Below are 24,478 nucleotides of genomic sequence, written 5' to 3' on the forward strand. Positions count from 1 at the left end.
GGCCACAGAAACTCGCCTTGCTGCTCTCGCTAGCTTTCTCGCTTTCTGTGTGGCCGCGGCATAAGGTTTGGCACATGTACAGGAAAAATTATATAAAGAGAAAAAAACTATATAAAGGAAATGACTAGAGGGAAAGAGAAGAGGAGAAAAAAGCTAACAGAGAGAGAGAGAGAGAGAGAGAGAGAGAGAGAGAGAGAGAGAGAGAGAGAGAGAGAGAGAGAGAGAGAGAGAGAGAGAGAGAGAGAGAGAGAGAGAGAGAGAGAGAGAGAGAGAGAGAGAGAGAGAGAGAGAGAGAGAGAGAGAGAGAGAGAAAAGCAGTGGATGCAGTAAACGAACAAATAATAAGAGAATAAAGAAAACAACAAACCAAGGAAGTAAATCTCAATCTCTCAATCTCTCAATCTCTCAATCTCTCTCTCTCTCTCTCTCTCACACACACACCGGGCTACGTACACCATTGCAAGACTTGGCAGCCCCGATGGGTCCCGGCCTGGTGGTGAGGTGCTGGGAACTGTTGTGGTGGAGGTGGTGGTGGTCGGCCCTAGAGGTGGTTAGACTCTCGGCGGATCTGTGCGTGCCGTTCTCCGCCGCCGCCGCCGCCGCTGTCGCTGTCGTGCCATCGCTACCCTGCCGTCGGTAAATGCTGTTGCTCTCTAAGGCGCGTCTCTGTAGCTTGGCCTCAACGTACTCCCTGAAGATGAGTGAGGAGGAGAAGGTCTTAGCTGTGGGGGTGTTCTTTATGTGTGCCGCCATTGCTGCTGGTGTGCCATACTCTCTTCCCTCTAGATCTAAACACTCCTTCCTCCCATGGCTCCTTCTTCCCCCTGAACACCTTGGAGAGGCTGTGTGTGTGTGTCTAGGTGTTTGTTGCCATTGCTGCTGATGTAGCGTGCTCTCTTGCCTCTATATCTAAGCACTCCTTCCTCCCATGGCTCCTTCTTCCCCCTGAACACCTTGGAGAGGCTGTGTGTGTGTGTGTGTGTGTGTGTGTGTGTGTGTGTGTGTGTGTGTGTGTGTCAAGGTGTTTGTTGCCATTGCTGCTGGTGTGATGTGCTCTCTTGACTCTAGATCTAAACACTCCTTCCTCCCATGACTCATTCTTCCTTCCCCCTGAACACATTGGAGAGGCTGTGTGTGTGTGTCTAGGTGTTTGTTGCCATTGCTGCTGGTGTGATGTGCTCTCTTGACTCTAGATCTAAACACTCCTTCCTCCCATGACTCATTCTTCCTTCCCTCTGAACACCTTGGAGAGGCTGTGTGTGTGTGTGTGTGTGTGTGTGTGTGTGTGTGTGTGTGTGTGTGTGTGTGTGTGTGTGTGTGTCTAGGTGTGTTCCTTGTGTTTGTTGCCATTGCTGCTGCTGAGGTGTGCTTTCTCCTCTCTTTATCTATACACCTGACTCCCTCTTTTCCCCTGAACACCTTGCATAGGCTGTGCATGTGTGTCTATACTCTGTAATATTCACCGGCTTGGTTCTACTTTTGTTTGTATTTGAGTGATTGCTGCCTCATTATCACAAGACATCTTATTCAGTGAAGTATTATTCTGCTTGCTAACTGGCTCATCACTGTATATTTAGATGGAAGACCGAAACTTAAATATTAGGACATTACACTGAAAATTTAGCATTTGGACATAAGACTGCAACTTGTGTATTTGAATATGAGATTCAAACTCGTGTATTTGGACATGAAACTGAAACGAATATTTGGGCATAAAACTGAAACTTGTGTATTTCGACTCATGATTGAAACTTATGTATCAGTCTGTATAACAGTGAGGTAACAGCAAAAAGCCAGAGCTGAAAAATTAATGATAGCATAAATCATTGGCAACACACACACCTTTGAGGTTCCATTATAAGGCATCACTGGCATTGCGTAAACTAATTTTTTGAGAGCATAAACTCATCATGGAAAATATTTATGTTGTAACACTGAAATCCCCTAACACAAATAATTTAATGCGTGAACAATGACAGTGTTAAGAGAGTGAAACACAGACTTTATAACAAGCCAACACCCATGATTAGAATCTTGATGAATTGCCTAACTCAATCCCCAAACTTGTGACTTGAGTTGTCTGCCATGACTGTGTAGCAATGTTGGGTGTACCTGATAGAAACTAGACTCACTCCTAAATCAGTTTCCAAACTTTTCATTGGTCTTACTTCTCCACCAAAGGAGTTTCCCGGGACACAAGCAAAATCATGAAATACTCAGTGTAGCAATGTTGGGTGTGATTAAATCTTGACAAAGATACTTAAGAATTTTCTGGCACAAACTGATTATCTTGATGCAAATAACTATAGCTGAAAATAGAGGCTAATTAACAAGCAACTGCATAAATAAACATTAACTGTGATGACATGGCAGATATAAACTCATAAAACTTGTTATCACTGCAAAATCTTGAATAATGGATGCTGGTACTTATCAAACAATCTATTAGTTAAGGTTGTGACATGACAAACACTAACTCGTAAAGCTTATTATCATTGCAACATTTTGAATAATTGATGCTGGTGCTTATTAAACAATCTATTAAGTTACTGAGGATATCAAGACTGTTGTTGAGAAGTGCTGTACTGATGCAGCGTCTGTACTGCCAAGACATAAGCTGTGATGTGTGACTGCGTAACAGACACTCTCCTCTGCTGACCATCCCCACAAGCAGTCTGCCCTCCACCACTCTGCTATATAAGCCAGCAGAAATAGCAGGTAGGCTGGCCAACACACACACACACACACACACACACACACACACACACACACACACACACACACACACACACACACACACACAGATACATACACACAAACACAATGGCAGTGAAACCAATGATGTGAAGCCCAGAACAGCAAAAGCCTTCATCAGTAACACATACTAGTGGGTTAGGAAGCACTCAATGGAAACAAACACACAGACACACGCACACAGACACTCACTTAACACTACCCATCATATGCCAAGCTCTTCAACGTAACACATACACTAGCCATGTAAACAAACAATAACAAAGAGGGAGAACACATTGAAATCACTGGTTCCTTCCCTTCCCTTCCCTTCCCTTCCCACAGTAACGCCACAATACATACATACTTCCAATACATCTGTGCATAGAGGAGGGTGCATATATATGTGTAACTGTGGTATACATAGATACAAAGCATACATTACGTAAATACATAGAGGGGAGGGAGAGACGGAAAAAAATGTCCCACATACTCATGTAAAAGTTGTAAGAGTCTACACACTCCCCCCTCAAGACTGATAAATTCAACTGAAGGATAAATTTAACCCCCTAAAATAGTAGTAGTGTAGTGCCTGACTTGCCTCATGGGCAAGCCTCCCATAACTCACTCAGCGAGTATGGTACCTCTATGGCCAACTGGTTAAGGAGGTACCCCACTCGCTGAGTGAGTTATGGGAGGCTCGCCCATCAGGCAAGTCAGGCATTACAGTAGTAGTAGTAGTAGTAGTAGTAGTAGTAGTAGTAGTAGTAGTAGTAGTAGTAGTAGTAGTAGTAGTAGTAGTAGTAGTAGTAGTAGTTGTAGTAGTAGTAGTAGGAGTAGTAGTAGTAGTAGTGGTGGTAGCAGTAGAAGTAGTAATCCATCAGACAAGTATTATCCATGTAAAAAAAATACTCCCAAAATATGACCTTAAAAAATTCAAAAAATAAATATATATAAAAAATCAACTTTTACACAAGTATGTATGGTGAAGGAGGAGGAGGTGGAGGAGGAGGAAGTGGAGGAGGTGGATGAGGTGTAGGGAAGGCGGGACACCAACCTGTAGGTGGGGATGTGGGCGTGGGGGTGGTGGGGGGTGGGGTGGGTGTGGGAGAGGAGGTAGCCCCCCCCAGGGTCAGGGTTATGGGGGTGGGGGGGCTCTGGGGGGTGACGCAGGGCCAAGCCACCGTTGCTGCTGCTGTGGTTGTTGTTGTTGCTGCTGTTGCTGCTGCTGCCACTGCTGCTAACACTCCACGCAGCACCACTGTGGCTGAAACACAACCGGTCGCCACACATAAGCATGCACCGCCATGCGCGCAACACACACGCACACAAATGCGCGTCCGTCTGGTGCATAACAACCATACAACAGTAACTCAAAAAATTGATAAAATTAATACAGGTACAGACAATCCTCATCATACCTACGACTTCGGTGCCTTAACACTACTATGGGGAACAGTTCATGAACAGAAAAATTAGGCACACGGTGCGGTGCCAGAACACTCTGATGGAATGATTTCACGAACTAGATCATATGTCTGGATGAGCTGCCATAACACTCACGGGTAATGATCTTATGAATGAAAACAAATTTTCATATACAGATCACAATAATGTATAGGGGATTACGTTCCAAGCTCCCACTAAAAACACAACACATGAATGTAAAAACGCTCCACTGAGTTTATAGTGTAAAAATTTCTTTATGGGAGGGGAGTGTATGTATAAGAGAGGGGAGGCTATGTACCAGGCTTCTTCCACCCTCCAGATATAAGGAATGTAAAACAACACTAATTGTAAGCTGTGAAATAAGTGGTCACAGGAAACCAGGATATGTATAACAGATGGGAGGTTGTGCCATTGTGGGTTGATTAACGGAGTCTCCAGCTACCACGAGTGTGAGCGGGGTCACCCTTACTTTTATGTCCACAGTGAGGGGCCGGGGCGTCGGGTACAGTGCAGCAGAAGTAGTTTCTGGCGCTGTGACCTTTTAGCTCACCAGTGGCTCAGTTGGTTCGCCGCCTGACTTCTACTCAGAAGGCCCAGGTTCGACCCCTGGCACTCAGATGTGTTATATAACAAGATTTTTCACTGGGTTATTGATGTGTCCCTAAAGGTAGTTGACTGATAATATTAAAACACTTACCATTGATTTTAAAGAGTGCAAGAAAAGTTGCTTATAGGAGGGTAGTCACTATACAATGAGCACTGCCTGTACCTTAACAAATAAAATTCTATAAAATAACAATAATACAACCCTAGAGTAATTAATAAAGCCAGCTATGCTATTCTATCATAAAAAATATCACTAGGCAATATAAGTTATAAAAATAGTCATGTGGTGTGAGGTGTGACACTGAGAGGAGGAGGGAGGGAGGAAGGGGAGGGGCATGCGTTGACTACTGTTACTAATGACGTGTGTGTGTGTGTAGGTCATGCTCACCCTCCCTCAGTGATGCCTGGTGTGCTGGTATTCTGGTATTGTTATTCATCCTGTCTCTCTCATTCTTTCATTCCTCTCTCTCCCATTTTATCTCTCATTCTGTCATTTTGTCTCCTCTCATTTTCTTATTCTCATTCCCTTATTCTCTCTCTCTCTCTCTCTCTCTCTCTCTCTCTCTCTCTCTCTCTCTCTCTCTCTCTCTCTCTCTCTCTCTCTCTCTCTCTCTCTCTCTCTCTCTCTCTCTCTCTCTCTCTCTCTCTCTCTCTCTCTCTCTCTCTCACCAGTATGAATTAACAGATTTTCACCAGAGGGAGGGCTTGTCTATTTACAAATAAACAATGCCTAACAATACATATACATAGATACAATACATGAGGTACAACAGGCAGGAAGGGAGATGCCTCTACATGTGTCCTTACCAGTGTAGAGAGGGTCAAGGCCGTCTTTTTTGCCTGACCAGTGCATGCAAGTCCCGGAACATGACCACATCTCTTCCCATTTCCCTTGACCCTTCCTTTGCCTATCTTTAGTGCATGCAAGACTTCAAAACTGACCACACCCCTTTCCATTTTTCTCAACCTCCCAGAACATGACCACATCCCTTCCCATCTCTTTCAACCCCTTCCTCTGCCTATCTCTGGTGCATGCATGACTTCAAAACTGAACACACCCCTTCCAGTTTCCCTCAACCCTTCCTCTGCCTATCTTTGGTGCATGCATGACTTCAAAATATATCATACCCCTTTCCAGCTCCCTCAACCCCTTCTTCTTCCCATCTTTGAGGCATCAGTGACTGTTGTCCATTCCTGTGACTGACAAAACAATGCCCACCATCACACCGTCATGCCAATCTCTGAGGCTGTTATAAAATGCTCTCTTAATGTGGAACAAATAATACATCAACACTTTTTCGTCATCAACAGTAACAGTTAAGCAATAAATATCAATGTACTTAAGATGCAGATGACCTCTTTATGCTGTCCAAAAAGGCAGGTTAAGGGTAAAAGTCCAAAGATATTTACATTTAGTGAGCATCGTTTTGACGGACTCACTGGAATGGACTTCACTTTACTGTAATGGCCACAAAAAATATAAATAAAAATAAAATAAAAATATCAGTTATCAAAGTCTTCCATCAACCACTGCACATAAAATTCCCAACTGGCTTCAACAATACCTCAGTCTCATCTATTGACAATCCATGACTATTTTTTCACTCAAAACGGCCCACTCATGGATCCACTTCACATCTAAAACCATTAAGCTATCTTTTCTCCACTGCCAGATAAGAGCTCTCTATTCTTTTCTTCTCATTTAACATTCACATTTTCCCTTGTGGGGTTGGATGGGCAATGAGTCTCTCCTACTCTTGGCAATCATATACTCTCTCCTCCTCAATCTTCACCCTTCTCATGTCTGCCTCCACAGTGTTTCCGGGTCTTCTTTGGCATTCAAGCACTAATGTTACCCTGCACATCACGGCCCCTCCCATGTCTACCTATTTGTCCACACCATCCAATCAACACTCAGGTCAGGTAGAAAGAAATCCAGGAAATTGAGCTGAGGTATGAAAATGCGGAAAATGGTATTGATAAGTCTTTACACTCACAACACTTCATTTCTATAACTCAAGCGTATTTTCAGTAGTTTTATACCTGAGGTGAATATTGACTGGATTGGTTATGTACAAATTAGCAATCATACCATATAAAAAATCAACCCCCTATCCTGCCCATCTCCCCTCCTACTGTGGCCTCAACTGGTGCTGGTAACAATGCTGCAAACCCTCTAGTCTGGTTGGAGGAGCAGCAGTGTCGCCATCTCTAGGTACCGTGTGACCCAGATGTGGCAGTGTAATTATTTCAGCTTTTAACGAGGCAGATGATGCAGCATTGTCTCTGCACTCTTTAACATGCTGCTCAGTCTGTGCTCATGCCCTACATAGTCCATCCTCTCTACTTCTGTGTGTGTGAGTGTGTGTGAGTGTGTGTGTGTGTGTGTGTTCATGTAGGTGTGTGCATCAACTCGAGTGAAAGAAGTGAGAAGTGAATATCAAAGTTTTCTCTCATCTGTACATATATACACTTGTACATACATACACCCCATCCTGGCCTTCACTACTGCTTTGAACGGTCAACTTTCTCTTCCTGTGTTAGTGTTGACGGTAAATTGGGTGAGGACTGAGAATACATTGTTTTAGATTCCTGCAAATGTAAATACACCACATTCTGCAATGCACTCACTACATCTTCAAATAGTGCCAACTTTCTCCTACTGGAGTCATGCACTATGAATGAGAACCAAGACACGAGGAGGAAGGACAGAAAAAGACTCACAAAAACATGGCACGAAGAAGGAAGAAAAAAAAGGAAAAAGGAAAAAAACTGCACCCAAACAGTTGTGTGTAAAACTCATCAACTCCCACCAGACACAGACATGAAATGACTTTTTTTCTTTTACGGTATAGGAGACAGTCATCACCATCATCATCATCGTCTTCAGACATTCCACTGCAAAACAAAGGCCTTTCCCAACATCCTCCACCTCTCTTTATCTGGTGCTAAGAAGACCCCATCCTGCTCTGACTAATGCTCAACTTTCATCTCTCCACTGACACTGATCTCTGCCCTGACCTATAATTTCTGGGTTGCCGATCTGTTCACTTGGGCAGTTCATCTGTAATCAGTCCTATGCATGATCTTGTTCACCACTTGGTCTATCTTCTCTCCTCTCTCTTTTTTCAACAGGAGACAGACCAAGAGCTGAACAGAAGATAAAAAACAAACACAATGCACTGTTCCTATAAAGAAAAGAGAATATCAGAGAGGGAGGATGTCAAGGAAGAAGGATCACACTCCGAGACACACAGAAGGAAGGCAGCTGCGACCTGGGATGATGCAATGACCTTGACTGACCAGAGGAAGTGAATCTACTCATACATACTCATCTACACCCTTGGCATATGCTACAGAGTTAAGGATGCCTGTATATCCCTCCTTTAATCCACACTGTAATATTCACGCTTAGCATTTCTCCGAGCCTAAACTCATCAGTCTTTCTCTAGCTTACGCCTCACACACGCTCCGCACTGCTTTAGGGGTTAGTGGCAGGCAGATGACCTCCTTTAGGGGCTTAAGAGGAGCAAGCAGCAAACCAGCAGGAGGCAGGTTAGGGGTGGAAGCTGAGCCGGGAGCATCATTGTCCTCAGCGCATCCCTGCCTCGGTGGGGGCTTGTGTTCATAGTTTTGTTCTTACCGACTTGTGTTTGCACGGGATTGAGTCAAGCTTGTATGTCCATAATAATTCCCTAAGCTGATATCAAAGGGTTATGTTAGTTCATAGCATGCTTGAAAAGTCCTGCATTTCATCATGTTTCACTGCACGACTCCTCACACATGTCGAACGTTAACTCAAATTCGAAGGCTTGCAATGTCCTGTGCTATAACTCTTTCTCATGTAAGTTAAGAAATTATACGATGAAATGTGATAAAATATGCACTTGACTCAATCTTGCAGAAACACAAATAGATAAGTGTGTGTGTATATTGTGTGTCTGTGTCTGTGTGTGTGTGTGTGTGTGTGTACCGAGGCAGACACACATACCTCTGGGTGTCTTTGCCAGACGAGTGGTCACCTGGAAACACGTTCTCGTAGTCTTGCCTCAACTTCAAGGCCTGAAAACAACAAACATTATGATGGCACCAATAACAGACAATCATGAATCCTAAGAGAAAGAAACTGCCTATTAAAAATTGAGGTGTTTGCCAATTAGTCTGGTGTTAGTGTATTCCATCCTGTCCCAGCAAAGATTCTAATTTCAAGTTCCCATAATTGACAGGAGCATAGGAGTTTTAAGCATTTTCAGGGGTAGTTTTATGGACCTGGTGGTAGTTTGACAGTTGTTCTGTACTATGAACCTAAAAGAATACTCGTTAGGATCCGACTCATCTCCTTTTTGACCTTTGGAAATAGTTGATGTGAAAGGTGGCAGCATTTTAGAATACCAACCCAACAGACCCAGAGAAACATTAACTTATTGAACTCCTGGTAAAGACACTTAGAGACAATATACTAAAAGACAGGACAAAACATTACCTTATTGAACTCGTCCTCCAAGTTAAAGCCATCGCCTGGACTCAGTGTACTGGGGGTGGAAAGGGCGCTGGGTGTGGTGGTGCTGGTCGTGTGGTCACCCCCTGTCCCACCGCCACCAACACCACCGTTAACCCCCCCCAACACGTCACCATTGGGGAGACCGTTGAGGGGTCTTACTGTGGTCCCTGCCGCTGCCCCCCGCCCCTGCCGCTGCTCCTTGGTGCACGCCGCCGCCCTTACTGCTAGTTTCCTCGGGTCCTCATACTCAACACTCTGGAGGTAGGAAGGAATGGATTATATGTGTGAGTATTTTTTTTATGACTTTTTTACATCAAGGGAAGCAGCTCAAGGGCAAAAAACAACAACAACAACAACAAAAGAGCCTACTAGATGAATCTCCATCAAAAGAAGAATGAACGTCCAGAAGAGATCAATTTTAGGTTGTGTGTGTGCATGTGTGTGTGTTACTCTGGAAAGTGCTATGGTTATTGTGAACATCTTTATATGGCTCTCAGTTCCCTATTCCATCCTCTCCCTGCCTAGGCCATTCCTCTTGACTTCAGTTCCAATAATATCAGTATGCCAAACCCTGTTCCCTGCAAGCTTTCTGTGAACCACTTCTACAGCTTAATGGCTACATTCAACATTGCAATTTTCTGTTAGTATAAGGGTGCAGGTAAGGCAAGAAATGAATTGTGTGGAATTCAACGAAGGTGGGAAAGTTTGTAAGCTGCCGTTGCTTTTTGAGTTGGAAATGACTGACATCTCTTAGTATGGGAAAGCTTGAACAATGGCTTTACCCTGCCTCCCCTTATGATGACAAGTAATATAATAAAGCTGTTATCATTACGTCTCACTTAACCCGGTAGCAGCGGGGATCATGTTTCTTAATGGTCCCTCCAAGCGAGAAAAATGAAAAAAAATCACCCCTCACACAAACCATTTCATAATATATATCAAAGCATTTGTGATCAGATTATGTATCATCTATTTTGGGGGGTTTATATCATGGCACAAATTTGGCCCGTCGCTGCTACATGGTAAAGCCACAAATTTGGCCCGTCGCTGCTACCGGGTTAAGGTAGACCAATTGGTGTTTGTATTCTTTTGTCTTACAGGTTCACTTCCTTACACTTACACAGATTCAGTCACTTTAATTAAACTTCTTAAGATATCTTCATAACCACAGGACTCATGCTCTTACATGCTACAGCCCTTTAACCCCGTCATGGTCATTTCAGCCAGTGTGTGTTTTATTTCTTCTCGGGTATAGTACTCGGATATGGGAAGGGCACGCGATTTGACAGCTCGTAGTGAAGAGGTTAACAGTGTTCTGAGCAGCCAGGACTCAACCTTTGACTTACAAGCTAACTCAAATGACTCAACTATAGCTTTCCTCTGCCTTACACTTGTGCCACTCACTGACTCACATGACTCCCCAGCACACAGCAGTTCACTCTGACTCACAATAACTCACGTGACTCACAGTTCTTATTTCTCCCTCTGGCTTCTTCCTCACCCTCCCACCGACTCATACGACTCCCCAGACCAGTGTGACTCACCCCCTGACCCACCTCCTGGCTTTCCTGCGACCACCGCTGGTCCACACTGTCGCAGGTGCTGTACCCGCTGTCCACCGTGCTGCGCTTGTTGTTGCGCGGCTCAAAGAAACCATTTACCAACCTGGAATGAAGGACACACACTTGAGCAATGGGGCGGACTCTCTGTTTTCTGCATTAAATGTGGATGATACATTACTCAGCAAGGTCTCTATTGTAGGCAGCCATTAGATACATACAGTAGGGTCCTAAATAATACATGACTTGATGGATGAGCTCACTACTAATGAATTTCTAATATTCCAAAACAAAAGCTCTAAGGACTAATCAATAAGCCACATTCAAACAGTAATTTTCTCCTTTTTTTGTGTGTACTCCATTGCAGGCAGCCATTAGATCCATACAGTAGGAGCCTAAATAATGCAAGACTTTAGTGGAGGGATGAGCACACTTTGACATTTTACTATTCCAAAACAAAAACTCTTAGGACCTATCAATAAGCCACATTCAAACAGTAATTTTCTCCATTTTTTGTGTACTCCATTGTAGGCAGCCATAAGATCCATACAGCAGGAGCCTAAATAATGCTAGACTTGATGGAGGAGCTCACAATACTATATGAATTCCTAAAACTCCAAAACAAAAACTTTTGGGACCTATCAACAAGACACAATCGAACAACAGTGTTCTCCTTTTTTGTGTACTCTACTGTAGGCAGCCATAAGATCCAAACAGTAGGGTTCTAAATAATCCAAGACTTGATGGATGGGTGAGCACACACTATCTAAATTTCTACTATTCCAAAACAAAAACTCTAAGGACCTATAGATGAGCAAAATTCAAACAACAGAATTCCTCTTTTTTTGTCATTTTTAGTCTTGTGATTTTGGAGGGCTCAGGACAGTAACAACCTTCACTGATTTGAGAGCACCGCAGATCCTTCAGTACACACTAATCTCAGGGTTGAGGTGCAGTGAGGGGCGAGAGGCTAAACCTGTTGGGTGGGTGCCTACGACTTGAACTCTTTCAAGAGGAGGGTATCAGGACACCTCTCCTCCCGAAATTGACCTCTCTTTCGGCCACCTCTTTTGATTCTTTTTTTTAGGAGCAGCGAGTAGCAGGCTTTTTTTTTTATTATTGTTTCCTTTTTTTGTGCCCTTGAGCTGTCTCCTTTCTTGTAAAAAAAAAAAAAAAAAAAAAAAAAAAGTCCCACAAGATGAGTGTTGGGCTAAGCTAAGAGTGGCATTGAGGAACATAATGTTAGACCCACAAGACAATAATTCAGTTCTCCTACTAATGTAATGTAACTATAATGATGGAGGCAAAATGTTCAGGTTCTCCTATGCACACAATGCCTATATAATGATCTGACAACATTTTTTATTTAATTATTTTTTCTAGGTGAGTGTATCTAGCAAGTCTCCTGCTTAAATTGCCTCTATTTTTGGAAATCTTCACGTCTTCCTTTTGAGATAGCAGTGTTTTGAAGGCCTTTCCTGTTGCTGTTATGCCCTGGAATTGCCTTCTTTAATGTTACAAAAACTGTTCATTCTTGACTATTACTTTCATGCTCTAATCTGCAGCTTGAGACTCCCTGTTATACTATTTGTGGGAAGCATTCCTTGACTCAGAAGAGGACGTCCTTGCCTGGTATAGCCTTGTGACCCATGTGCTGAAGGTGTTAGCATCTATAAGGGTTTGTAACTGCTAAATAAACTCCCCTCACTTCCTTGTGGTGGCTTAATGGAGAGCTGTCACTGGGAGAACAAGCCTGATACATGCAAACACATATGAGCCTTTCAAAATGAGCAGAAAGAGAGTGGGAGAGTTTCCTTGTGATGATGATCCCAGCCTGATAAAGGTTTGTTCTGGAGGATAGTGAGCATTCAGCCACACAGCCGCAGCCCATCACGACACACCAGCACCTACCAACCAAGCCTCACAGACACCATACGTGGCTGTCCTTCATGTCACAGTGGACGGGTTAAGCGATGGACACAGGCAGAGCAAAACACACATATGCACAAACCCAAATCACCCACACAGACATACATACTCACACATAAGCCCTCACCCACACACACATACAAACCCACAAACACAAAGACAGATACACACAAAAAAAGGCTCATACACATGCCTCCACTCTGACACACACACACACACACACACACACACACACACACACACATGCCTCATAGGGGTAACACTTACATATGCTACAATGACTACTACTACCAGGACCACCACAGCACCACTCCACAGGAACCCCTCCTCAGAATCCCCGCCAGAGGCACCCCCAACAACACCCAAACCCTCCTGAGCGGCCTTGGGTGCTGGGGCCGCGGACGCCCTAAAAAATTGAGGACACAGGCTAGCAGGACCAAGGCTGCCCTGACGTGCTCACTTAGGGTATGTTTGCCAATGTGAGATGAGGCTGAGGTGGGTACAGTATGGTCACAAACAACATGAGAACTAGCTGGATACACTTTTTTCTTTTTTACAGTGAAGGAAGCAGCTCAGAGGTAAAATAATAATTGAGAAAAAAAGACCAGTAATCACATGCTTGTATTATTGGAATTTGTGCTATTTGATACATACTTATAACTGCAAGGCTGAATTACTTGACCATCATTCACAGAGCTTAGTGTCTCACTGGATCTGATTCCTTTTGGTTAAGCAATCAGATCCTTTTTGGTTGAATGTTCTGTATTTCGTGCCATTTGAATTCATGTCATTTGGGGTCATACTGTACAACTCTACACAGTACTCGTAAATTACACACTACACACACACACACACACACACACACACACACACACACACACACACACACACTGCATTAAACACACCATACACAAGTGCTCTTCGAAGTAAAAACAGATCACACTCCAGTAGCAGGTTAGGTAAAGGTAAGTTGTGGACATACGCTATAGCTGCACATGTAACCAATACTTGAGCAGCAGGACAGCACTTACTTGCCTATCATTTCCTCACAAAAAGATGAACACCAGGCAGTAGGAGGCTCATAGCTCTTTGTAGAACCATCAAGAGCATTACAATTGGGTCGTTAATGATAAAAATGAAAACTGGGCTGCAGTGAATAAAGATTGAAGAGCACTGACATACAGAATAAACATGCATCCACACACAGATGCATACACACACACACGCACGTACACACACACCCGCACAATGGAGTACCTGAAGTCAGTGCAGGAGGAAGGCTTGCGCAACTGTGTCTTTCTGAATTCCGTCTCTGTTGATAGGATGCCCCTCTTCTTGTCCTCCTTGGCCGCTATCATCTCCAGGCGCTTGAAGATGTGAACCCTCCCCCTCGTGCACAGCTAAGGGGCGAGGGGGCGAGGGAAGGTTAGTGGTGTGTGGATACAGGAGTGGATAGTGTGTGTGTATGTGTTTTTTTTTTTTGTTTTTGTTTTTGTTTTGTTTAATGTCCTTATTTTCCTTTATGGGGTTGGATGGGCCATGAGTCTCTCCCATTCTTGACGATAGCGTGCATGTGTGTGTTTGTTTGTTTGTTTGTGGTGGTGGAAGCTGTATGTGTGGATGAGGGAAAGATAGTAGTGTGTGTGTGTGTGTGTGTGTGTGTGTGTGTGTTTTATTACCTAGTTATAGTTTACAGGATTTGAGTCATGCCTGTACTCTCCTGCCTCATATCCATATTCATTCAATTTATCGTTAAACTTTTAATTACGGTTCACGACTGACGGCCATTATGAGGGAGCTACTGGTACTCACGCTGGCCGGGGGTTGTTGTAGCGGGTTGTTGTCTAGTGCCAGGGTGACGAGGGACCCCATGAACCTGAGCTCAGTGGGCAGCGTGGAGATCCTGTTGCCACTAAGGTCCAGGAACACCAGCCGCAGGAAACACAGCTCTGAGGGATGGAAGAAAGAAATCCACATGAAAGAACAGACCAACAATAACAGAAAAGATAAGAACCAGGTGGAGGAAAATATTAAAGGAAAAGTTAACACCAATCACAGGAAACACAGATCTTGGGGGTGGGGGAAAGATAGCCACATGAAAGAATAGAACAATGATAAAGGAAAAGATTAGGTCAGTCGCAGGAAAGACAGCTCTGGGGGGACGGAAGGAAAATATCCCCTCAAATAAACACAATGATGATGATATGAAAGTTAACACCAACCACAGGAAACACAGCTCTGGGGGGACGGAAGAAAAATATCCCCTCAAATAAACACAATGATGATGATATGATAGCTGACACCAACCACAGGAAACACAGCTCTAGGGGGCCACAGAAAATTATCCACATGAAGAAATGGAAAAATGAGGAAGGAAAAGCTTAGACCAGAGGTGGGAAAGCATTAAGGGCAAGGCAGTTAAAGGATAGAACAATAAAGGAGTAATAAGAAAAAAAATGGTGCAGAAAGCAACTCTGGGAGGACAGAACAAAGGTATCCACATGAAAGAATGGAATGAAGATGAAGGAAAAGCTTAAAACAGGTGCAGGAAAACAATAAATCAAAGGCAATTAGAGAAACAACAATAGAAGAGGAGTATTAAAGAAAAACAATACAGAAACTAAAGAAAAAATAGAAGAGGAGAAATAGAGAAAACAAAACAAATGGTACGGAAAACATATCTGAGGAGGATTGGAAGGGAAATATCAGCAAAACTTAACGTGAAAAAGATAGGAAAACTGTAAAACAAAAATGACAAAGGAAAAAAAACATACAGGTACAGAAAAAAAAAAACTAGCTCTGAGGGGAAACCGAAAGAAAATATACACACACTAAAGCAGGAAAAGACGAGGAAACAATAGAAAGAAGAGAGGCAGTAAAGGTGAAATTGTGTGTGTGTGTGTGTGTGTGTGTGTGTGTGTGTGTGTGTGTGTGTGCAAGGTCTTGTTTATGGTGTGTGCCTGGAATAACCTTCTCAAGACGAGCCTTATGTGTATACAAGCATGTTGCCTTATGCATGAGTGGCCTGTTCTTTTGTGTGTGTGTGTGTGTGTGTGTGTGTGTGTGTGTGTGTGTGTGTGTGTGTGTGTGTTTGACTGCATATGGGGATGTAATATTATGCTTCTGGGAATACACAAACACACACTCATGCATGCACGCACGCACGCACACACACACACACACACACACACTCTTCCACTTATTTCTACTTCCGGTTACACACTTTCATGCACTCTCTCTCTCTCTCTCTCTCTCTCTCTCTCTCTCTCTCTCTCTCTCTCTCTCTCTCTCTCTCTCTCAGAATGGCACCCACATCAAATATTTGTGGCACAGGTACGCACAAAGGTGCTGTTCCTTCCTCCGAGTGCCAAGGAGGAGGAGGAGGAGGAGGAGGAGGAGGAGGAGGAGGAAGAGGAGGAGGAGAAGAAAAAGGAAAGGGGAGATGATAATGCTAATGCTGCAGCTGGTGATGATGATGATGGTGAGGAGGAGGAGGAGGAGGAGGAGGAGGAGGAGGAGGAGGAGGAGGAGGAGGAGGAGGAGGAGGAGGAGCAGGAGGAGGAGGTGAGTAAAAGTAATAACAGTAAGCTAAGGGTAGGGAGAGAAAGGGAGAGAGGAGAAAAGGTGAAGGAATGGAGGTAGGTAGGGAGGGAGAGAAAGGGAGAAAGGAGGAGGATAGGGGAAGGAATAGAGGTAAAAAGGAGAAGAAAGAAAAGCATCAGGAGGAGGAGGAGGAGGAGGAGGAGGAAGAGGAGGAGGAAGAGGAGAGAGTGCAATAGAGATTAGTAAAGATAATATATGCAATGATAAGAGATAAAAGATAAGGAGAACAATGACGGCAATAATAACAATGAGAGGAGGAGGAGGAGGAGGAGGAGGAGGAGGAGGAGAAGGCAGACTTACACAGGAGGAGATTGATGAATGGTAATAACAGAAACAGAAATAAAGGAAAAAAATCAAAGGAAAGCTGTAAAATGTGATAGAAATAATAAAAGAAAAAAGGAAAGGAAGAGATTTAATGAAGAATACAACAGAAGCAAAATAGATCAATACAATAACCAGCAGCCACTCCTTTGATATAGTTGTTGTTGTTGTTGTTTTTAATCCTCCCTTTCTCATGGATGAATAAAAACAAATGGATGAATAAAAACAAATGGATGAATAAAAACAGATGGATGAATAAAAACAAATGGATGGATGAAAACAAATGGATGATTTAAAACCAAATGGATGAATAAAAAACAAATGGATGAATAAAAACAAATGGATGAATAAAAACAAATGGATGAATAAAAACAAATGGATGAATAAAAACAAATGGATGAATAAAAACAAATGGATGAATAAAAACAAATGGATGAATAAAAACAAATGGATGAATAAAAAACAAATGGATGGATGAAAACAAATGGATGAATAAAAAACAAATGGATGAATAAAAAACAAATGGATGAATAAAAAACAAATGGATGAATAAAAAACAAATGGATGGATGAAAACAAATGGATGAATAAAAAACAAATGGATGAATAAAAAACAAATGGATGGATGAAAACAAATGGATGAATAAAAACCAAATGGATGAATAAAAAACAAATGGATGAATAAAAAACAAATGGATGAATAAAAAACAAATGGATGAATAAAAAACAAATGGATGAATAAAAAACAAATGGATGAATAAAAACAAATGGATGGATGAAAACAAATGGATGAATAAAAAACAAATGGATGAACAAAAACAAATGGATGAATAAAAAACAAATGGATGAACAAAAACAAATGGATGAATAAAAAACAAGTGGATGAACAAAAACAAATGGATGAATAAAAAACAAATGGATGAATAAAAAACGAATGGATGAATGAAAACAAATGGATAAAAAAACAAATGGATGAATGAAAACAAATGGATGAACAAAAACAAATGGATGAATAAAAAACAAATGGATGAACAAAAACAAATGGATGAATAAAAAATAAATGGATGAACAAAAACAAATGGATGAATAAAAAACAAGTGGATGAACAAAAACAAATGGATGAATAAAAACAAATGGATGAATGAAAACAAATGGATGAATAAAAAACAAATGGATGAACAAAAACAAATGGATGAATAAAAAACAAATGGATGAATAAAAAACGAATGGATGAATGAAAACAAATGGATAAAAAAACAAATGGATGAATGAAAACAAATGGATGAACAAAAACAAATGGATGAATAAAAAACAAATGGATGAATAAAAACAAATGGATGAATAAAAAATAAATGGATGAATAAAAAACAAATGGATGAACAAAAACAAATGGATGAATAAAAAACAAATGGATGAATAAAAAACAAATGGATGAATAAAAACAAATGGATGAACAAAAATAAATGGATGAATAAAAAACAAATGGATGAACAAAAACAAATGGATGAATAAAAAACAAATGGATGAACAAAAACAAATGGATGAATAAAAAACAAATGGATGAACAAAAACAAATGGATGAATAAAAAATAAATGGATGAATAAAAAACGAATGGATGAAAACAAATGGATGAATAAAAAAACAAATGGATGAATGAAAAGAAATGGATGGATAGAAACAAAGGGATGGATAAAAACAACTAGGTACAATAAAGTCACTATTGTTATCAGTCTATTTCCACCCCTAACTAATACCAAAGAGCCGGGCAGTCCATACGCTTTAAGGGATGGAGCTAAACCTTGGGACACCGGCCACTCCAGACCCTCACTGCCTGACCCAACACGCTGATTCACCTCCACCTTCACCACAACCACCACCTCCACCTTCACCACCACCACATCCACCACAGCCAGCACCTTCACCATCACCACCACTTCTCTTTCTTCTTCTCCTTCCCCTCCTTCTCCTTCTTTCTTTTCTTTTCCTTTTAATTTTCCTTCTTTCCTTTTCATTCTCCTTTTCATTTTCATATCCCTCCTCCTCCTCCTCCTCCTCTTATCATTATTATTATCGTTGTCATTGTTATTCTTATCTTTGTTATCATTGCATATATTATCTTTACTAATCCGTTTGATTCTCCTCCCCTCATCCTCCTCTTATTCTCATTATTATTATTATTATTATTATTATTATTATTATTATTATTATTATTATTATTGCCATTGTTGCCTTTATCATTGCATATATTGTCTTTCCTCATCCCTGTTCTACACTCCTCCTCCTCCTCCTCCTACCTATGTCTCATCACACACAAAATGCCTTCCAAATCAGATCACATTTTTCTCCTTAAACTCCTTGTCAAATATTCTACACACACATTAATATATTTTCTGGAACCGTCAATATTTTCTTGTTCATGCTTCTCCTTCGCTTCTAATCATACTTTTTTTTTTTATCTTAAACTTTACCTTCATATCCATCTATGTCTCTTTTTTCTCCATGTCCTTCTCTCTTAATCCACTTGCCCTTTTCACACACACACACACACACACACACACACATACACACACAGCTACATAATACAACAAGCCATCACAGTACAACTACATTTTTTACTCGGATAGTCTATGAAAAACAACAAAAATTATCCTCAGACAGACTATGTTCTGAAATAAACACACACACACACACACACACACACACACACACACACACACACACACACACACACACACACATGCACGTTTCTGAGGTTCGTGTCGCAGTAAACTGAGCTCTATCTTAACCTAATCTTTCCTACATGTTAATCCTCACACTTTGACCCTTTCTAGAACTGTAAGCTGCTGTAAGCAAGTGTAGCTGTTAAACTAAACCTCAAGAGTGAACTAACGTCATGCACCACTGCCATCATCACCATCAAGTCATCACCAACACCAGCCATCATCACCACCACCACCATTCCATCACCACTATAACCACAACCTGCATTACCTAAGCACCACCATAACCACCACCATCATCATCATTACCTAATCACCACCACCACCACCATCATCATCATCCTCATCACCTAATCACCACCAACAGCCATCACCACCACCACCACCACCACCATCATCATCATCATCATCATCACCTAATCACCACCACCACCACCACCACCACCATCATCATCACCTAATCACCACCACCACCACCATCATCACCTATCACCACCAACAGCCATAACCACCACCACCACCACCGCCATCATCATCCTCATCACCTAATCACCACCACCACCACCACATTATAATTGAGTCTTTACGCTGAGTGACTGAGTATGTCTGAGTGAGTGAATCAGTGAGTGCGTGTCAGAGTGAGTCATTCAGTCAGTCTAGTGCAAAGTGATAACTCTCTCTCTCTCTCTCTCTCTCTCTCTCTCTCTCTCTCTCCACATTCCCCGTAATCACACCCCAAAACACACACACACACACACACACACACACATAGCTTGCATGAAGTTAGGTTAGCTTAGATTAGGTAAGGTAAGGTAAGATTAGGTTGGGTAAGGATAGGTAAGGTAAGGAAGGTTAGGTCAGGTTAGGTTAGACTAGGGCAGGTTAGGTCAGGTTAGGTTAGACTAGGGCAGGTTAGGTTAGGTCTGGTTTCATTAGGTTAGGTCAGGTCAGGTCCAGTTAGGTTAGGTTTGGTTAGGCTAGGGTATGTTAGGTTAGGTTAGGTTAGGTAAGGTTAGATTAGGTAAGGTGAGGTGAGGTTAGGTTAGGTTAGGTTAGGTTAGGTTAGGTCAGGTCAGGTCAGGTTAGATTAAGTAAGTTAAATCAGGTTAGATTATGTTAGTTTGGTCAGGGTAAATTAGGTTAGTTTGGTCAGGTTAGGTTTGATTAGGTGAGGCTAGGCTAGGTTAGGTTAGGTTAGGTAAGGTACGGTAAGGTTAAGTTTAGGTTAGGCTAGGGTAAGTTAGGTAAGGTAGGTTAGGATAGGTAGGTTTGGTAAGGTCAGGTTAAGTTACGTTAAACTGAGAGGTGACCACAAGAGGAACATTTGAATCTTTCACTCACCAGGGGGAAGCGTTTGTAATTGATTCCGGCGGAGGTTGAGACTTCGTAGGCCATCCAGCTCGCCGAGGGCCGGGGGGAGGTGCGCCAGCTGGTTGTAGGAGGCGTCCAGCTGCATGAGGCTGTGGAGGCGACCCAGCTCCTCCGGCAGGCTCACCAGGCGATTCCCCGACACGTCCAGCACCCGCAGCCCCGCCAGCGAGCACACCACACCGGGGATGACGGACAGCTGGTTACGACTGGAAGGGCCACAAAATACATCAAGATAAGACACAAAATACAAGTGGTGGAGGAGGGGAAGGAGGAGGATGATGAGGAGGAGGAGAGCAAAGGTAATAAGAGTAAGCTGAGGGGAGGGAGAAAGGGAGGAAAAATGTAGGAGGAAAAGGGAAAAATGGAGGGAGGGAAGGGTGGAAAGGGAAAGATGAGGAGGAAAGGGGAAGGAATGGAGGGAGAGTTGGAGGAAAAGGGAAGGAATGGAGGGAGGGAGATGAAATGGAGAAAAGGGGAAGGAATGAAGGGAGGGAGGAGGAGGAAAGGGGAAGGAATGGAGGGAGGGAGGAAGGGAGAGAGGAGAAAAGGGAAGAAAGGGGAAGGAAAGGAGGGATGGAAAAGGAGAGATGAGGAAGAAAGAGGAAGGGATGGAGGGAGTTAGGGAGGGAAAGGAGGTGGAGTAGGGAAGGGAAAGAAGGGTGGAGGGAGGGAGTGATGGAAGAAAGGGGAAGGAATGGAGAGGTGGAAAAGGTGAGATGAGGAAGAGAGGGGAGGGAATGGAAGGATGGAAGGATGAAACGGGAGAGAAGAGGAAAGTGGAAGGAATGGATGAATGAAAGAATGAATGAAAATTAAAATCCACACAAGCTACACCGACACACAAACAATTCGAAATACATAAACTTACAACATCAACGAGAATTATGAATGAGGTTTAAAAAATGGAGTGACAGCTGGTTACGATTGCACGCGATAAGGAAGATATAGAACGAATGAATAACTGAATAGAAAAATGAATAAATAAATAAATAAAAAGGAAAAATAAAGGAAAATGGAGGTTAGACACTATAATAGAGATTAAGAAAGATAAAACTTGAATGAATAAGTGAGTAAACGAATACGTGAATGAAGGAAAAAATATATAAACTAAACCAACAAAAAAAAAATTAAAAAAACACAAAATATCAATGAAAAAAATGGAGAAAAAGATGAAAAGGAAAAGGAAATGAGGTGATGAGGTGTTAGGGATGTGGTAATGATGTGGTGATGAAAAACAAGTGATGAGTTAGGTGGTGGTGGCGGTGATGGTGGTGTGTGTGTGTGTGTGTGTGTGTGTGTGTGTGTGTGTGTGTGTGTGTTTGGTTAGCTGGGATGGGGGGGGGGTCCACGAAACAGGGGGGGGGGGGGTGACACAAATATAACAAGTGATAATGGTAAGGAAATGAGATAAGGGCGTGAAAGCGAATGAGGGAAGTGAAGAAAAACAGCAAGTGGAGAGATAAGGGGAAGTGAAGGGAAGAAAAAATGAAGGGGAAGTGAAAGAGGGAAGGGCAAAGATGGGAAACGAGAGAATGGAAGAGAAAATGAGGGGAGAAAAAAGGGAGAAGAGAAAGAAGGTAAGAGAAAGAAGGGAAAGAGAGAAAGAGGAAAGGGGAGGAGGCAAAGAAAAGAGAGGAGGAGGGAAATGGAAGAGAGGAAAGGGATAGAGGGGAGGAGATATGAAGAGTGAAAGACAGGGAAAGTGAGAGGAAGAAGGGAATGAAAGGGAGGGAAAAGGAAGGGGAAGAGGAGAAGGGAAAAGGGAAGGGAAGAGGGGAAGGAGTGAGAAAGTGAAGGGCAGAGAAGAGGAGAGGGAAAGTGAGATGAAGAAGGGAAGGGGAAGAGGGGAAGAGGGAAGACACAGAGAAGAGGGAAAGAGGCAAAGAGAGGAGAGGAAAAGGAAAGTGAGAAGAGGAAGAAGGGGAATAAGAATAGTGAAGGGAAGAAGGAAGAGGGAATGAGTGCAGAAGAAAGGGAAAGTGAGAGAAAGAGGGGAGGGAGGGAAGAGGGAGAGAGGCAACAAGAGGGAAGAGGGGAAGAAGAAAGAGAAAGTGAGGGGGAGGAAAGGAAAAAGGGGAGAGAGAGAGAGAGAGAGAGAGAGAGAGAGAGAGAGAGAGAGAGAGAGAGAGAGAGAGAGAGAGAGAGAGAGAGAGAGAGAGAGAGAGAGAGAGAGAGAGAGAGAGAGAGAGAGAGAGAGAGAGAGAGAGAGAGAGAGAGAGAGAGAGAGAGAGAGAGAGAGAGAGAGAGAGAGAGAGAGAGAGAGAGAGAGAGAGAGAGAGAGAGAGTGTGTGTGTGTGTGTGTGTGTGTGTGTGTGTGTGTGTGTGTGTGTGTGTGTGTTTATCTGGAGGAAGGAAGGAGAAGGAAGGAGAAAATATGTGGTGCGCGAAATTTATCTATCGACCTGGGAAATTTATCTATCGACCTATCTATTTATTTTATCATCTACAGTTTTATTTATTTATTTATTTATTTATTTATGCATCAAGTTGATTTATAGGTTAGTCAGTCAGTCAGTCGATCAGTCAGTTAGTGAGTCAGTAAGTCAGTCAGTTAGTCAGTCAGTCAGTTGATCAGTCAGTCAGTCAGTTGATCAGTCAGTCAATTGATCAGTATCAGGCAGTTGATAAGTCAAGTCATTTAATTCACCAGTCAGTCACTCAGTCAGTTGATGGGTAGATTAATCAGTTGATCAGTCAGTCAGTCAGTCAATCAGTCAGTCAGTTTGCCATTCAGTTAGTTCATTACTTATACAATAGTCAATCTGTAAGTTGAATAGTTGTTTCTTTATCCAAGTAGTTAGCTAGCAACTGATTTATTTAGTGTGTGAATTAGTTACAAAGCTAGTTCGTTCATCTGCTCATTAGTTAACTCTTTATTTATTTAGCTATTTATATCTTTATCTATTTCCTTCCTTAATTTTATCCATTTATATCTTTATCTATTTCCTTCCTTAATTCTATCCATTTATATCTTTATCTATTTCCTTCCTTAATTTTATCCATTTATATCTTTATCTATTTCCTTCCTTAATTTTATCCATTTATATCTTTATCTATTTCCTTCCTTAATTCTATCCATTTATATCTTTATCTATTTCCTTCCTTAATTCTATCCATTTATATCTTTATCTATTTCCTTCCTTAATTCTATCCATTTATATCTTTATCTATTTCCTTCCTTAATTCTATCCATTTATATTATCTTGAATTACTGAAGACCCTCATTAAATATAAGACTAGACAAGGTTATACACACCTACCAATACTCTCTTGAGACTGACATGATCGTTGTTAGATGTGCATTTCTATAGTCGGCTTCAGGAGAGCTGGCGGGCCTAATCCTTCAAGGGTGGGCAAGTGAAGAAAAACAAAGTAGAGAGATAAGGGAAGTGAAGGGAAGAAAAATGAGGGGAAGGGCAAAAGTGGAAAAGTGAGAATGGAAGAGAAAATGAAGGGAGAAAAAAGGGAGACGAGAAAGAGTGGATGAGAAAAGAAGGGAAACGAGGGAAAGAGGGGAAGAAAAAGAAACTTGGCATCATTGCTTGGGTGACGCGTCGGTCTCTTGGGTCGCTCATTGGCCGGGTTTTTTTTTTTTTTTTTTTTTACAGCAGAGGAGACAGTGCAAGGGCGTAAAAAAAAAACACAATAACGAAAAAAAAAAGCCCGCTACTTAATGCTCCTAAAAT

The 24,478-nt window shown here is 42.1% G+C and overlaps 1 protein-coding gene across 7 annotated transcripts in view; it reads right to left on the minus strand.

The window, feature by feature from the left end:
• LOC127000708 (DISP complex protein LRCH3-like) overlaps positions 1 to 24,478 on the minus strand; it is a 98,587-nt gene that overhangs the window by 20,201 nt on the left and 53,908 nt on the right. For 4 of the 7 annotated variants that reach the window (XM_050864725.1, XM_050864723.1, XM_050864719.1 and 1 more), the window contains exons 3-10: positions 20,763 to 20,998; positions 14,590 to 14,726; positions 14,035 to 14,177; positions 10,834 to 10,954; positions 9,272 to 9,544; positions 8,780 to 8,850; positions 3,791 to 4,000; positions 454 to 691 (exon numbers count right to left, since the gene is read on the minus strand). In XM_050864725.1, the coding sequence (XP_050720682.1) occupies positions 454 to 691; positions 3,791 to 4,000; positions 8,780 to 8,850; positions 9,272 to 9,544; positions 10,834 to 10,954; positions 14,035 to 14,177; positions 14,590 to 14,726; positions 20,763 to 20,998 (1,429 nt within the window). The remainder of the gene's footprint in view (positions 1 to 453; positions 692 to 3,790; positions 4,001 to 8,779; positions 8,851 to 9,271; positions 9,545 to 10,833; positions 10,955 to 14,034; positions 14,178 to 14,589; positions 14,727 to 20,762; positions 20,999 to 24,478) is intronic. The other 3 variants (XM_050864726.1, XM_050864720.1, XM_050864724.1) reach the window with 2 other exon arrangements.

This window comes from Eriocheir sinensis, chromosome 19, assembly GCF_024679095.1.
Source record: "Eriocheir sinensis breed Jianghai 21 chromosome 19, ASM2467909v1, whole genome shotgun sequence".
Lineage (NCBI taxonomy): Eukaryota > Metazoa > Arthropoda > Malacostraca > Decapoda > Varunidae > Eriocheir > Eriocheir sinensis.